Below are 17,259 nucleotides of genomic sequence, written 5' to 3' on the forward strand. Positions count from 1 at the left end.
AAACATGACAGCCATCTTTCACAACAACAATGTACTGCTATATACTCATACCCTCAGTGCAACTAGCCATGATATACGCACGTTCAGCCTAGCATGCTCAAATATAACACACTTCTGTCTAAAAAAATACAAAAAATTAAAGTAAAAAGAATGCAGCTTCCGAATGAATCTAAAATGGATGCTGTCCAGGAGGTGGGAGGGTCTGGGAGGGAGGGTCTGCTGCTGATTGGCTGGAATGTGTCTGCTGACTGTGAGGTACAGGGTCAAAGTTAACTCAATGATGACGAATAGGGGGCGGACCAAACATTGCATATGTTCGCCGTCCGTGGCGATGCGAACAAGCTATGTTCGCCGGGAACTATTCGCCAGCGAACCGTTCGGGACATCTCTAGTAGCTGGTTATCCACAATTGCTATTTTATCGAGTGTCAATATCATTTTGGATGCTGTGATCCCAGTTCTTTCCTGGTTCTCTTTTATAGCAATTTATCTGGAATATACGTTTGTTCGAGGGAAAGTACTGTTATTGTTAAGTTAACATGAATAGTACTCTAGCATAAATAAATATATTCATCGTGACCGCCTGTATTATATGATTTTATGATCCATTTCATTGTTTTAGCGATAATTGCTTTAACAAGTATGTTTTAACTTGGAGTATGGCCAAACCCTGCATAGTGACTTTTCTGCCCCATATTTTCCTGCGTTCCCTCAATATATTTTCATTGGTCCACTGAATCATTCAGGGTAATTCACTAACGTGAGGATTTAAAATTTAAGGCCAAACTAGCTGAGTTTGAAAGTTCATTCAAATTGGAAAAGTAAAGTCGTGCTACCAGTTCAGTTGCTTTGGCCTACAAATTAAAATTCACTTCAGATTTTCACTTTAGTGAATAATCATTTTCTATATTGTTTGGAAGCATCTTCAAGTTTTTAAATGACTATTTTAACCCCTTAAGGACCAAACTTCTGGAATAAAAAGGAATCATGACATGTCACACATGTTATGTGTCCTTAAGGGGTTAAAGAAGTCGCTGTTTTGCCTTATGACCATTCTCCCTGAAGGTAGTATGAAGCTCAGTTGACATGGTGACATCCAGTTAATAAACCTTCTGTTTTTTTCATTGTTAACTCAAAGATTCACAGCATGCAGAGTGCAGGCAACAAACATGCCCATATTTCCCACATCGTAGCCAGAATCATGTACCCACAAAACTGAAAGTAACTTAATATTAATTGCAGAGCAGTCATTTTAAAATGAGACACATTTTGCCTTAAAACTAAAAAAATATATATATTTTTTTGCGACTGTCAACTTATTTAATTTCCAAACTACATTGAACTAGAATTGCTATTAGTTATAATTTTGAAGAAAAAAAAAAGATTCCCACTGCATGATTTTCTAAAACCTTTCGTTCTTAAAATAGTTTTCATAGCCTTAACTTACATAGATAAATAAAGGTTTTAAGGAATTAATTCAAAGAGGATCATAAAAATCCTGTTATTATCCGACTAATTGCATGATTTAATTTTTATTCCTGTACTTAAATGACCCAAGGGATTACAGCAAGTTTCAATGGGGCCTTCTAAAGTCCTATAAAAAAATAATTGCTCAGATGTCTGATGGTAGCCATGTGAGACTATGGATTAAGGGTTTATTCACTAAACGGTGATTTGCTCGTTAAATGGAAGATCTGACAATTACGTTTCAAAATAATCAAGAACAAAAGGCTTTTTGTCCGGTTCTTTTGTTTTTTTAAATGCAAGCTATTGTGACACCAGATATGAGTGGTGGCACTGGGCAAGTGGGCACAGTATACGCTGTGAGCCTGACACACACGCTGGCAGGCAGGCAGGCAACTGCAATTAGATTACACAGAAGAAAAAAAAAAAAGCAGACTGATGTTCTAGCCCTAAAAAGGGCTTTTTGGGGTGCTGTCCTTACAGCAGAGATCAGATGAGTCCTTCAGGACTGTAGTGGACACTGAATACACTAGCCTAGCTATCGATTTCCCTATTAAATCAGCAGCAGCTACACTGTCCCTCCTCTCACTAAGAATGCAGCTTCCGGGGGGCGGTGTCAGGGTACCTGTTGTCTCTACCTCAGAGGAGGTGAGATACTGAGAATTCCGTCCTCTCAGAGGAACTGACTCACTCGTTCCTCGCGGTCATTTCGGCCGTTTACACGCCGGACGCCTCTGATCCGCCTCCTTTTATGACGCGGCTCTAGTAGCCGACGTCATGACGATTTGCCGTTCCGACCTGTCAATCAGTCCTGAGCTCGAATCAGGATTCGTCGGGGGCGTGATCATAAATCTGGAACCAGGGTATATAAGGAGGTTTTGTGTATTGGTTCATTGCCCTGTCGTGGTTCTAGCTAGTCTAGTCACTCAGCGCTCTTACCTCTGTTTTACTCTTTGGTTCTGATCCGGGTTGTTTATTCTACTCTGCTTACCTCTGTTACCCTTTTGACCCGGCTTGTCTCTCGTTTACCTGCTCTCTCGTTCCCTCGACCTCGGCTTGTCTCTAGACCATTCTTTGCTTACTCCTTACGTTAGTCCGGCCATTCTAAGGTCCGGTATACGTACCTACTACCTGTTTGTACTCTGCGTGTTGGATCCCTGTCCCGATCCTGACATTACGACAGGGCCATGGATCCTGCAGGTACAAACTCTCAGGTCGGTTCTCCTGACTCTAGATTTGAGGCTATGGATCATAGAATGGACCAGATGGCTCTAGCATTGCAAGCCTTACTATCTCGTTCTAGTAACCAATCAGAAGAGATGCGTACTGCTTCCGTCTCTCCTGTAAGTTCAGGCCTAGAGGTAGCCACAGTAGGTGCTTCATCTCGTATAACTCCTCCTGTACGTTATGGTGGCTCTCCGGATACGTGTCGAGGTTTTTTAAACCAGATAGGTATTCATTTCGAATTACAACCTCGCTCCTACCCTACAGATAGGGTGAAAGTTGGATTTATAATCACACTACTCATTGATAAAGCTTTGAGATGGGCTAACCCTTTGTGGGAGAATGATAATCCGTTAGTCTATAATTATAATGCCTTTGTTACTGCTTTTAGAAGGACTTTTGATCCTCCAGGTAGAAAGGTTAATGCTGCTAGACTACTGTTACGTCTTAGACAACATAACCAAACCCTTGTTGATTATGCCTTAGAGTTCAGATCCCTGGCAGCAGAAGTCAGGTGGAATGAACAGGCTTACATGGACGTATTTCTAAACGGACTATCAGACCAAATTCTAGATGAGGTTGCCACAAGAGAGCTTCCTGAAAATTTTGAGGATTTAATTTCTTTTATTTCACGAATTGATGAAAGGTTAAGACAGAGACAGAACACTCGAGATAGAACCCGTAGACCTTCCTTTAGACTAGCTCCCACATTTCAAAATCCTGAATCTACAACTTTAGCGATTACAGAACCTATGCAGATAGGCAATACTCGTCTCTCAGAAGAGGAGAGACAGTACAGGAGAAGGGAGGGGTTGTGCATGTATTGTGGAGCAAGAGGTCACCTACGCCTAAATTGTCCTAACCGCCCGGGAAACGCTCGCACCTAAGTTCCTCCAGAGGACAGGCCTTGGGTGTTTCTATCTTGTCCTCTATACATGAGTATAAAGATCATAGGCTTCTACTACCTGTTTCTTTAGTTTGGGAGAAGGGAGTACTTAATACCATGGCGTTGATAGACTCCGGAGCTGCTGAAAGCTTCATTGACCGAACCTTCGTCACTAAACACTCTATCCCATTCCAGCTAAGGGACACACCCTTGGCCGTTGAGGCCATAGATGGTAGACCATTATCTGAACCTGTTATTTCTCATGAGACCTTACCTCTTAACTTAACTGTTGGTATCCTACACGAGGAGGGTATATGCTCATTTCATCCCCTTCTGTTCCTATAGTCTTAGGGTATCCTTGGCTTAAGAAACATAACCCCATTATCGATTGGGAATTGGGTGAAATAATCTCTTGGGGCCAGGGTTGCCGAGACAGGTGCTTACAGAAGGTCTCACCGGTTTGCGTAGCTGACACACTGGTTAATTCTACCCAGTCTTCTGACTTACAAATACCACCCCTATACCTGGATTTAAGGGCAGTCTTTGACAAGAAGAATGCTGACACTCTACCTTCACACAGGCCTTTTGACTGCAAGATCAGACTCTTGCCCGGTACCATGCCTCCGAGGGGCACGGTATATCCTTTATCTACTAAGGAGAACCTAGTCTTAGAGGAGTATATTCGTGAGAACCTGGATAAGGGATTCATTAGGAGATCCTCCTCCCCTGCCGGGGCCGGGTTATTTTTTGTGAATAAGAAAGATGGTACATTAAGGCCTTGTATTGATTATCGGGGATTGAATAAAATAACTATCAGAAATGCCTATCCGATCCCTTTGATTACTGAGCTCTTTGATCGTTTAAAGGGCTCCAAAATTTTCACCAAGTTAGATCTCAGAGGGGCGTATAACTTGGTGAGAATCCAACAGGGAGACGAGTGGAAAACAGCTTTCAATACCCGTTACGGGCACTATGAGTACACGGTAATGCCTTTTGGTCTCTGTAATGCACCAGCAGTATTTCAGGATCTGATTAATGAGGTTCTTAGGGAGTTTCAACATGATTGCGTTATCGTATACCTAGATGATATACTTATACATTCTAGCGAGATTGAGACTCATCACAGACAAGTCAGAAGGGTATTGCGCAAACTTCTACAACATGGATTATACTGCAAATTGGAGAAGTGTAGTTTTGACCAGTCTCAGATAAACTTCCTTGGGTACGTTATTTCTGGGGACGGGTTTAAGATGGATCCGGTTAAACTCCAGTCTATTTTAGATTGGCCTTTGCCCAGGGGACTCAAGGCCATTCAGAGGTTTATTGGTTTCTCTAATTATTATAGGCGCTTCATTAAAGGTTACTCGTCTATTATTGCACCTATTACCAATATGACCAGACAGGGGGCTGACACTAAGACTTGGTCTACTGAAGCTCTCGTTGCTTTCAAAACACTCAAGGATCGTTTCTCTTCAGCACCGATTTTGGTTCACCCTGACACGTCTTTGCCTTTTCTACTCGAGGTAGACGCCTCGGAGACGGGTATAGGTGCTATCTTGTCTCAAAGATTAGGTGTGGATAAACCATTACATCCATGTGGTTTTTTTTCCAAAAAATTGTCTGGGCCTGAAAGCAGATATGACATTGGTGACAGGGAACTATTAGCGGTTATTATGGCCTTAAAGGAGTGGAGACATTTATTGGAAGGGACCTTGCACCCTGTTACTATTCTAACGGATCACAAAAACTTGTCTTATATTGGGGAAGCCAAGCGCTTATCCGCCAGGCAAGCTCGTTGGTCCTTATTTCTCACTCATTTCAATTATGTGCTCACCTATAGACCTGGTTCTAAGAACTCTAAGGCCGATGCTTTGTCTCGCCAACATGAACCTTCTACTGTATCTGCGGTGGTTTTGTCATCTGTAGTTCCCAAGGGCAATATTATCGCCAACACAAATCTCAGGATACACTCTCCGTTGCTTGCCGAGATCATGAAAGTGCAGCATCTGGCTCCCAGACAGGTTCCCGGGGCAAGGCACTTCGTTCCTCCTGAACTTCAACCGGAACTGTTGCAATGCTTTCACAACAGCAAAGTGGCTGGGCATCCTGGCATACGCAAGACGTGTTCCTTGATTTCTAAAAATTTCTGGTGGCCTTCGTTACGTAAGGATATTAAGGATTTCGTCGGGGCATGTGAGGTCTGTATGAAGACTAAACAACCTCATACGCTTCCTTGTGGGCTCTTGCACCCCTTGGAGATCCCCGAGAGACCATGGTCTTGTCTGGCTATGGATTTCATTGTCGATTTACCTATTTCTAAAAAACAGACTGTTATTCTCACGGTGGTTGACAGGTTTACTAAGATGGCTCATTTCGTACCATTACCTAAACTTCCGTCTTCTCCCGAATTGGCTGAGATATTCGCAAAAGAGATTTTTCGTTTACATGGTATACCCTCCGAAATTGTCTCTGATAGAGGTTCCCAATTTGTTTCCCGTTTTTGGAAGTCCTTTTGTTCTCAATTGGGTATCAAACTGAATTTCTCTACTGCATATCATCCCCAGTCTAACGGAGCTGCTGAACGCACCAACCAAAAGATTGTTTCCGAACACCAGGATGATTGGGTCGGTCTGATTCCTTGGGCGGAGTTTGCACACAACAATCTCGTTTCTGACTCTACTCGTTCTAGCCCCTTCTTCATGAACTATGGCTTTCATCCTCCTATTCTTCCCTCGGTTTCCCCTTCCCAAGGGGTACCGTCGGTTGATATCCATGTTGCCAATTTGAAGAAGTTGTGGGATCAGACTCGACATATTCTCCTTCATAATTCCACGTTGTTCAAACGACACGCAGACAAGCGTAGAAGGGCGGCCCCGGTTTTTATTCCAGGGGATAGGGTGTGGTTGAGTACCAGAAATATTCGCTTGAAGGTTCCCTCTATGAAATTTGCGCCTCGTTTCATTGGTCCTTACAAGGTTCTGACTCAAATTAATCCCGTTGCGTATCGCCTTGCTCTTCCACCTGGCTTGCGCATCCCCAACTCCTTTCATGTTTCCTTGTTGAAGCCTCTAGTTTGTAACAGGTTTTCCTCCGCTGTACCCTCTCCTTGCTCTGTTCCGGTTGAGGGCCAGGAGGAGTATGAGATCAACTCCATCCTCGATTCTCGTATTTCTCGGGGGAGGTTACAATATCTTGTGGACTGGAAAGGATATGGTCCGGAAGAGAGGTCCTGGGTGGTCCAGGAGGAGGTGCATGCTCCTCGCCTCCGCAGGGCTTTTAATTCCCGGTTTCCATCTCGTCCCGGTTCCTTCCGCCCGGTGGGCGTTTCTGAGAGGGGGGGTACTGTCAGGGTACCTGTTGTCTCTACCTCAGAGGAGGTGAGATACTGAGAATTCCGTCCTCTCAGAGGAACTGACTCACTCGTTCCTCACGGTCATTTCGGCCGTTTACACGCCGGACGCCTCTGATCCGCCTCCTTTTATGACGCGGCTCTAGTAGCTGACGTCATGACGATTTGCCGTTCCGACCTGTCAATCAGTCCTGAGCTCGAATCCGGATTCGTCGGGGGCGTGATCATCTCTCTGGAACCAGGGTATATAAGGAGGTTTTGTGTATTGGTTCATTGCCCTGTCGTGGTTCTAGCTAGTCTAGTCACTCAGCGCTCTTACCTCTGTTTTACTCTTTGGTTCTGATCCGGCTTGTTTATTCTACTCTGCTTACCTCTGTTACCCTTTTGACCCGGCTTGTCTCTCGTTTACCTGCTCTCTCGTTCCCTCGACCTCGGCTTGTCTCTAGACCATTCTTTGCTTACTCCTTACGTTAGTCCGGCCATTCTAAGGTCCAGTATACGTACCTACTACCTGTTTGTACTCTGCGTGTTGGATCCCTGTCCCGATCCTGACAGGCGGGGCCTAGCTGTCATGGAGGAAAGACGCACTTCGTGTTAGCTCCCTCAATATCTCACTTTAAGCAGCTATCAACAAGCGAATGTTGCTCCTACCTGACCGACCCGACATGCTTAATAGCGGTCAGCAACTCGACAGTCTTACTTACCTCCGCGTGGCAAGTGTGGCCTGGTGCTCACCAGGCGGGAGAGGCGGCCGATCTCCCGATCCTGGGATGCCCAGGAGCAGCTACTTCCCGGCAGGAGCTCCGTTACCCCCCCTCGGACCGGTGGGGGTTATCCCGGTCCACCCCTGAGAGGCTGTTTGGAGCTAATGGACGCACAGAGCACAGACCCCCTCTGTATCTCAGACTTAAGTAGATGGGCTGGTGGGACTCCACTATGCCTTGATATAACTATTCCTTTTACATAATGTATGTTATACAAGCGTGCTACTGTATTATTGGCTGGCACTTTTTCAACGATAAATTATAAAATTACGGAATACTAGAATAGAGATTTACAGTGTGTTCGAGTTATGAGATGTAAAAGTCTACAATAATTAGGACTATACTGGCCTACCGAACGGTCTACTGCAAGTTAATTCACCTTACACGTCATAATGTTGACACTTCCCTCCTATGCTTGTAAAGTCAGACACCATGTTGTACACGGTTCTTGCTTTTCTACCATGAGGTTTGCATTGATTGCCTAGCACTGAAAAATTAAAAACCTACAATAAAGATTGTCAAAAAAAATAAAAGAAAAACGTTCTTACTCTATTCTGGTATTGAAGTGGTTAAGAACAATATATCATGCCAACATCTTAATCTGTTGTTCCATATTTACTCAAGCAAACTTCATTTCATTTTTGTTTATGGGCAACAACAGACAGACTTTTTAAATAATTAGCTTTGCATTAGACAGTACCCCATACTGTCTTGTTAATGTCTGCAATGAAACTCCGGACACTGAGACCATTGTCCCACTGCTGTTGTCCACCCACGATTGAATAAAGTTTGTTAAAATACAAGCTGGCCAGCGTATCTCCCACTGGTTGGTATTGTTTAGGATGTGATTGATTCATTTGACATATTAGAAAGGTTGTATAACCTGGAGATCTAACAGGAAGATGTATGACAATCAGAGCTTATGTGCAGAAAAATTGGCCAAAGAGATAAGGAAGTAGGGAGGGAAAGCAAACGCCAAGACCGGTGTTATATTTCTTATCAATAAAGACTTTCTACATTGACAATGTGACGTTACAGACATCAGTTAAAGAGCCAGGGATTGTCTACATACTTTGTATCCAAGCATGAATCGAATCTCATCTTTTCAAAAAGTTCATCATGTTACCGTGTCATGTTACTTATGTTTTTGCCAGTTAGTTTGCAGAATCATGTGAAACTTATCCACAGCTTCTGTAAATTGATTTATGATTATCTTTAGTAAAACAAATTGTTCTTTAAGCTGCAAATTTCCACACATTAAACCTGAATGGGAAAATGAGGTAAGAATGCTCAAGCCATGACTACGGCCTAGTTGGATCATTTTTCCAGACCAGCTGTTTTTCCCTTGTTGGTTGGAGTTTAGTGAGTAAAGTTGTACCAAAAGACATGGAGTACAAGTTGTATGTTTTAGGCTTGCTTGAATAACTTCTTAGTTTGGAAAAACATATTTATTTTTTTAACAAGCAAACATTCAGAGAGAGTTCTAGAAGGAGATAAGGGTATGCACAACTGGAGAGAGAGAAGCTCCCACCAAATTTGTAGTGGTTGTGGGGTAATACAGGGCCTAACCCAGAGAAAAGAGATAATTGAGAGGGCTTAAAACAGGTCTGCCAAGAGGCACACACGATTCCAGTCCTATTACCCTAATGGAAATTACTGAGTAAAGGTAATTGGCATATAGTGCCTAATATACATATGCATAGAAAATAAAAAAAAACTTTATTGTCCAATAGTGGATAAACACATCTAAATATCCCAGTAACCAAAAAAAAGGTGAAAAAATTATAATAATGAAAAGAAGGAGATGATGGTAAGTATAAAAATAGGACCAACTGCTGGAGCTGATGTGTACAAAGTGTACTAATTACGAAATAGCCAGATAGTGATACTGATGAAGTGGAAACAGTATCTAAGGGGAGATATACAGTGTATATATAGGTAGATACAATAAGGTAACCCTAGTCGTACAGTGTGTGTGTGTGTGTGTGCTTGTACCTACGCATTTCACTCGGATATGTTACCTACTCTTCACATCTCGTCTATTCCTTCTTTTTCTCTCTCTTTTTTTTAATATGAATGTAATTGCTTAATTGACCAATTTTTTGCTTTCTCTTTGCAGAAAACCAAACGTGACGTAAACAACTTTGACCAGGATTTCACGCGAGAGGAACCTGTTCTAACACTGGTGGATGAAGCCATAGTAAAGCAAATCAATCAAGATGAATTTAAAGGATTTTCTTATTTTGGCGCGGAACCTGAAGCCTAATATGGATCTTGTACTGGCCGGTCCTTCAAGCAGTAGTCCTACGGAGACAAACATGTGACTGAGATTCAGTGGATCCTCACAATCTTGTTCTTTTAATGAGCCTGCTCATGTAAAGATGCTATTTATTGTTTGTTATTTTTATTCCCTGAACTGAAGGCACTCCTAATTTCTGTTTTACAGAGCAATGCAAAATCTTGTTTTGTTTCAGAAACTGTAATTGTAACACACTGCCGTGTCTGTGACCACAGTATACTAGACAATCTTCACGAGGAAAGAAAATAGAATGGTATATATATTTTTTTATTTTGTTAATTTTACCATAAATCTCGGACAGAAAAAAAAATCTGGGCTGGCCAGAATACTGACCGTGTCATGTAACCTTTCCTAGATTTCACTTGAAGCCACTTTCACAGATTTGCAATGCCGCAAAGAGAGTATTTGTGTACAGTCAGTCAAATACCCACCACAGATCTGTGAGACTTGTGAAATTAATGGAAATAAAGTATTTGCTTACAGTAGATACAGTCAAAATGTGAAATAACACAACCCTTTTTTATTTTAATTTTTTTTTTTCACAAGCCACACATACTCACAAAAAAGCAGTAGAATAGCTAAAAAAAAAAAAAAGAGTTTAGTTGGAATGATTATAAAAAGGAATTGACCCCTCACTGTCGAAATGAATTACACTTTATTCTAGTGCAGTGCACTACAACCTGTTACCGTTTCATGGTGGCACACCTGGGGTATGAACAAAGCCATCATACATTTTTTTAGGCAGCTTTGTAAGGGCTAAGTATTTTAGCAGTAGAAAAGACAAAAATTTGAAAAAGAGATTCCTCCTTTTTCATTTTGTAGTTTTTTTTTCTTTTATGTAGTACTAATATATTTCCAATGACCTATTACTTTTTAAGTTACATTCCTTAACTCTTGACAGTGCAGAGTGACAGGGTCTTAAACATACAGCCGTTCTGTTGCAAGATCTTCCAGAGAAGATTGCAATAGAATGCATTGCAGTTGGCTTAAAACTGCCTAGTTTTGCTTCAGAGGAGCCTGCAGAAGCCATAAAGTGCATTGCCGGCTCTCTGAAGACAAACGAGTTAAAGCTTCAGGGGACACAAATGGAAAAAAAGACAAACCAGTATTTAAAAATCACTATTTATGCCGCATGAGTTTTGTTCAGTGGAAACATTCCCCTAAATCTTTACCTTCAGAGTGCAGCAAGAGTGACCAGCGCGTTTTACATTACTGCAAAATGCGTTGCTTAACCCTGTAAGGGTTACACAGTTGCAGTGCATAGTATTCTTTTTGCACATTATAAGTACAACATAGCACTACTGTGTGTTTCTTTTTTAAATTTAGTTTTATTTTTCTTGTCTAACGTGACAATGTGATATATATATATAGAATGAAAATGAAAAATAAGTAAATATTAAATCACACTTATGGAAAAGTGTGCGGATGATCAAATATTCATAACTGACATTCTGAGGATATGTACATTTGATTCTTTGTTGTGTGTATGAATTTGGTAACTCTGTCAGGAATTCTTGCTAAGGCAACGTTACCTGTTAGAGACGCTAGCAGTGTTATGTAAGTAAATTTTTTTGCAGGAGTAACCTGTGTTTGTGTGTACATGTATTGCATTTTATGATGTATTTTACTGGACTGATGTTGAGCAGTTTCTGGGATTCATTAGAAATGGATTTACGTCAGGTTTGGGTGACCTGGAGCTTCCTTGTGCTGGCTGTGGCTGATGGGCATTAGAGTCCTGATACAGCGGAAGGGCTTTGCGCATCCACCCCTGACTCAACATGAATCTCCTGCTTCTTGAAAAAATAAAAAATAAAAATACATGTGAGTGGCAAAGTGGCACTAAATAAGCTTTTTTTGCCTTTTGTACAGGTGAGATTTTGTAAATAGTGTTTGCTGCAAAGCCTGTGGAGTTTAATTCATAAGAGATATCAACTGCTGCATGTTCAGGCAAATTCTAAGATAGTCCATGGGAAACATTAATTATACTAAAGTCAATGTGCAATACTCTGTATGTGTATTGGTTCAACTTTCTGTGAGAGATTATTAGTTTTATTTGTTTTAAAAGATGTAAACTTATATTATGCTATACCAGATCTCTTGTATAGTAATTCTGAAATTTATATTGTCAATAATAGGAAAGAATCGGACAATGTACTAGCTTGAAGCAACAGTGCTAGCACAATCAACCATTTTTTTTATTTTTTTAGCTTTTTATTGTTTTATCTTTTACTTTAAATGTAAGCTTTGTATTGTTTTACATTAAGGACTACCTACTTTAGTTTTTTTGTAATATTTCCTCTTTAGATATATAAAAAAATCTTCTCACTGGCACCTGGAGGGATAGAGATACGTGAGCTTACATCATCTGCATTGGATGATGCTCCTATAACCTATGACTTAGAACTGTAACCTATGACTTAGAACTGTATTTGAAAGCAGAGATCAAAATAAGTGAGACCAGGATATTATTGATAGGAAGCTTATGATTGCACATAAATGGTACAAGATACACAGGTTTACTGTGTGATAACTGTCGGCTAGCACTGATGCTCTTTCTACAGGACATTGGCTTCTTGAGGCGTTCACGGGCCTCTGCAAATTGTTCAGTTTGTGTCTGTTGGGCATATGGCTGCTCGCAGCCTGCGTTAAAGATAATGACATACAGTTCCATTTTTTTTTTTAATGAGCTCAGGTGTAACTATATATTTCTTCTACGGAATTTCAATTGTATGCTAATTATATCAACATTTGTTAAGTGGAAGTGGTTTATAATTGATCAGAACAATTTTATTGTATTTTATCAAAAGTAGCTCTGTGTACTGGGAGAGGAAGCAATGTTTCTGAAATCACGTGCAAGCACGGAAACATCTTTCTGTCTGTATCATCTCATTTATAGGGGATATGGTAAATGATAAAAAAAAAATCACAATGTATCACTACTGGTTCTGTGTGGTTTGTTTGTTGTTTTTAAAAAAAAAAAAAAATTCTGGACATCCTGACAACTAACTGATAAAAGGCAAAGTGCACTTTCCCGCAAATCAGGCATGTTTAAAAGGTAGACTCTTAGCACATTCTACTACATCTAGGGATCTTCCTTTTGGCCGCCCCTTTAATATATTGTCAGGCATAAAACAAGTATTGCATGGGGATGTATCCCACACATTGATGGCTCAGAAGACATTAGCATTGCATGGTGCACTATTCTCTGCAGAGAGCTTTATACAGAAGATACTAGTAATTAATCTACTTAATCTTTTTGTTTATGGGACAAGGGTAGGTGTCCTTTTAATCCTAGCTAGTTTATGTTTGCAAGCTGCTAAGCCTGCCCTATGTATCGCGTGAATAGGTCAAATCTGGACCACCCCATAGCTGCATCACTAATTGTAGGACTGATGTGCGCTGTATAGGAGACAGTAGTTTTGGATGAAAATATGCTGTTCTCTACTGGATTTCCAGGATCCTTTTTTCCCCCATTTGTGAGGCGTGTTTCAGACCCCCGTGGTAGTTTTTACTTAAAGTTATTTTAATAAATGTATCCTATTGTGTAAAAGACTGAACCATTCTATAGATTGCCAAATATTTATGAGCGCCACACGAAACAAGTTGGCATGGATAAAACATAGCCACATCTGGTGCCCACCATGCCATAATCGCTGTATAACTTTTTATGGAGGTGGTAGGGAAGGGTGAAATAAGTGCCTAGACGCACCTTGGGATTGCACAGATTCACAGCACTTCAAGTGGTGCTGTCATGCCGAACTTACCTTTCTCTTTTGTTTCCTCCTCTTTTCCTCTCTCAGAATCTGTTCTTATTTTCTTCCTATCTGATCTAGTTTTCTTTAAAACATAACATAAATTAGAGACTACTTTGTCTTATGTATTTTTCCTACACTTGACTTTCTTTGACCAAAGGAGGAGCTTAAGTCCGCTCCATTTCCTGTGTTAAGGAAAAGGGTGACTTCTTTCTCTGACACAGGAAATGGAGCTGACTTAGGCTCCTCCTTTGGTCAAAGAAAGTCAAGTGTAGGAAAAATACATAAGACAAAGTAGTCCCTACTTTGTTTTATGTTTTAAAGGAAACTAAATCAGAAATAAAGAAAAGAAGAACAGATTCTGGGAGAGGGAGATAAGATTAAACAATAGGAGAAAGGTAAGTTTGGCATGACCGCGCCACTTTAAATCTGCAAATCAGGATTTTGGAAATTTAAAGTAATACAACCCATTGAGGTTTGTACCAGTCTTCAGTGTCTTACACGTGTATTACATGGATTAGTAAATTGGGGGGCGGGAATATGTTTTCAGAGCAATTCTGATGAAAATTGCTAGTTGTGTTGGAATCTTCAGAGCATTCCAATTGGTCTCCACGGTGATGGCTTCACGGTTAAGAATACTTCCGCAGGAAAATATGGAAATTTCCCCAGACATTAGAACTAAACAGGCCCCAACCTGTTCCCTATCGTTTGTTAACCCCTATAGCTAGAAGGGCCAGTGATAATGGATGCGCTGTTACATTTCTGACTGATCGACAATTTAGTTTCTGACATTTATTTATTTTGTTGTGTTTTGTATTGTGCACAATGCCAAAAAAAATCTATATTGGCTGATCACTGCTGTTTTATGTTTTTTTTTTTTTTGTTTTTTTTTTACTATTTCCTTTTAGAATTCTAAAATGGAACCCATTGCCATGTTAAACAGGTTCTTTCCAAAAGTTAAAAAGAAGATGAAAGCTGAAAATTACCTCTTTTAAATTATGTGCAAATAGTTCTGGCTATATATAAATATATAAATATAAAACGTATTCCGTTTTTGTAATGTGTTGCTTTATTGTACAGGACATTTTTTTCTTATTGGATGTGTTTTAAATCTATTGCCATTCATTTGTGTTACTTCATCTTAAACGTTATTACTGTGCCAAATGTACTGTATTCAAAAGGATGTGAATGTGTGTTTGTTTCAGAACCCAATAAATACAACAATGTTGAATTGATCTCTCTCTGATTATTTCACTTAGAATGGAAAATAGACTTGTATCCCTTCATTTCTATTGAGTTTACCATTCCTTACAAGCTCTGTGGTTTTTTTTCACTGAGAGGAACTCCTAGCACGATGAGTAATTTTAGCTCAGTAGAACTCTGCCTCGTTCGTTTGAGGCAAAATTCTGCATAACATTCGTTCATTTTTCCTGAGCTCAATGGCTTTGTTCTTAAACATCCAACCAAAGTTTTTACAATGAATTATTATTGAGGCTTCTATATTTAACATCTTGACAATGCATCACAAGCCGGATCATTCGCAAGAAACCTTTTTTTGTTGTACAAATATTTTATAATATTAAATGGGAAAAAGGAAGCAAGAAACCATTTTTTATGACTGTCTGTGGCCTAAAAATGTTTTTTCTGAGCCGAGTAAGGATTTACTGAACCACTATTCAGTAAGGAGACTAACTCGTACTCTTCTACTATGATGCAAGATACCAAGATAAGCACATCTGCATTTACTTAACAGGGACAATAGAGCATTGATAAGGGAATTGCACAATTTTTGCCAAATCTAGAGTTAGAATTTTTTCCAGTTCACTAAACTGAGAATTGTAGAGAAATGCAAGGGAATTGCAGATCGTTAGTGGAAGATAGGCTGCTGAACAGCATACACAAGGAAGATCAAAAGTAATTGATGATGTAAAGTATAGCTGGTAACGCTAGGTATGTGATCTGTAACGCATACAATGTACATCTGTAAACTGCAACCAGAACTGTATACCTTGCTGGCCTGCCAAGACCAATGACTTGTCAAGACCAAAAATATACTGGTGTTCAATAATAAAATACAGATAGAATAATAAAAAATAAAGTAATTGATGACCCCTGAACGCCTATTAAAACTGTGAAAAAAGGGTCTCTGTCAATCATAGAGAAGGGTACACTCCAATTTCACTATCCTGCGTTACATAGAAACCAATGCATTTCATATTTTGCTGCATCAATTCATTCGTTTCCACTTCAGGAAATGGCCATGATTTGTAACTGTGCACTAGGGATGAATATTGTCGATCCATTAATGTACACATTTTTGGATTACAAAGCTGGTGTTTAACACTTCTGTCATTAGAAGTAAAACAAGTCTGGACAAGAAAAATAACAAAAACAAAAGACAAAAGGACGAGGGTCACCAGGCCACTGCCCGCAGTACAGTTGTGACTCTACCATGGATGGATACAATACTTTGAGTGATATATGGTGATGGGAAGAACTATTATTTCTCCTCCACAAATCATGGGTAATGTGACAAAATTCTAGGTGTCTAGGTGACCTTTGGCCCACAAAATGTGAATTACACACAGATAAGATTTTTTTTTTCTTTTTTGTGGTATCTAAATAAACAAGAATATCAGTAAGTTCTGATTTAAAGCCAAATATGATATCAATGGCCCACAGGACTCTTTGAGACAAACACTTGATGATACCTTGTAACAAGGTTATAAAATTACTGTATGTCTTCCGGTCTTGAGCCCTAAAGAATTAAGTTAGAAGGAGAAGGCGGTTATATAGGAAACAATTTCAAAGCGGAAGCAGTTATGACAGTTTTGCTAAATTCTATCTTACATGTATTTTGTCAATCTTTCTTTTATTGAGGCATATGGGTATGGTGGTACAGAATAAAGAGAGGGAGACTTGCAGGGGTTACACATGCTAATATCATCACAACAAATTACAAAATCTCCTAGAGTTATCCGCCTCATTTTATATTTTTTATAACATGAAGAAACACAGCGTTTCAGTTGAAGGTAAGTGTCGCAAAGTAAGACAACAGGGTTGACTGCTAGCCTACAATGATGCATACGTTGAATTACAGGCTTTAGACATACACTTCTAGAAACGATATATACATTAACTTTGATAGCAGGCAATTAGTGAGTAACAGTATGATTAACAGTTAGGCGTAATTTTGCGTATAGGACATGTATGGTGTACTGTATTAGTCGAACTATTAACTCAGGCCTATCTTACATGTATTTAAAGCATTATTGTAACCGGAAAAGATAAAAATCAACTCTTTGCCACTAAACAGGACACTTCAGGTTATTTGTAAAATATAATCTGTAATTTCATTTTGTTGAACTTTTTTGTGGTTTTAAATTTCATGTGAAAGAATCTACATTTCTATATATGTAACACCAGATACCAACACAGACTGAATCACAATAAATAGACTTTCCATATAATGGTCCTTAGAATGGCCGGACCAAGGGACAGGCAGAGTCAGAGAGAATAGCC

The 17,259-nt window shown here is 39.9% G+C and overlaps 1 protein-coding gene across 1 annotated transcript in view; it reads left to right on the plus strand.

The window, feature by feature from the left end:
* The window catches only part of PRKCE (protein kinase C epsilon), a 385,698-nt gene extending 370,726 nt beyond the window's left edge, over positions 1-14,972 (plus strand). Inside the window, exon 15 of the mRNA XM_063443914.1 lies at positions 9,806-14,972. Coding sequence (XP_063299984.1) covers positions 9,806-9,952 — 147 coding nt within the window. The 3' untranslated portion in view covers positions 9,953-14,972. The remainder of the gene's footprint in view (positions 1-9,805) is intronic.
* Positions 14,973-17,259: the final 2,287 nt, after the last annotated feature.

Source organism: Pelobates fuscus, chromosome 2, assembly GCF_036172605.1.
Source record: "Pelobates fuscus isolate aPelFus1 chromosome 2, aPelFus1.pri, whole genome shotgun sequence".
NCBI classification, from domain to species: Eukaryota; Metazoa; Chordata; class Amphibia; order Anura; family Pelobatidae; genus Pelobates; species Pelobates fuscus.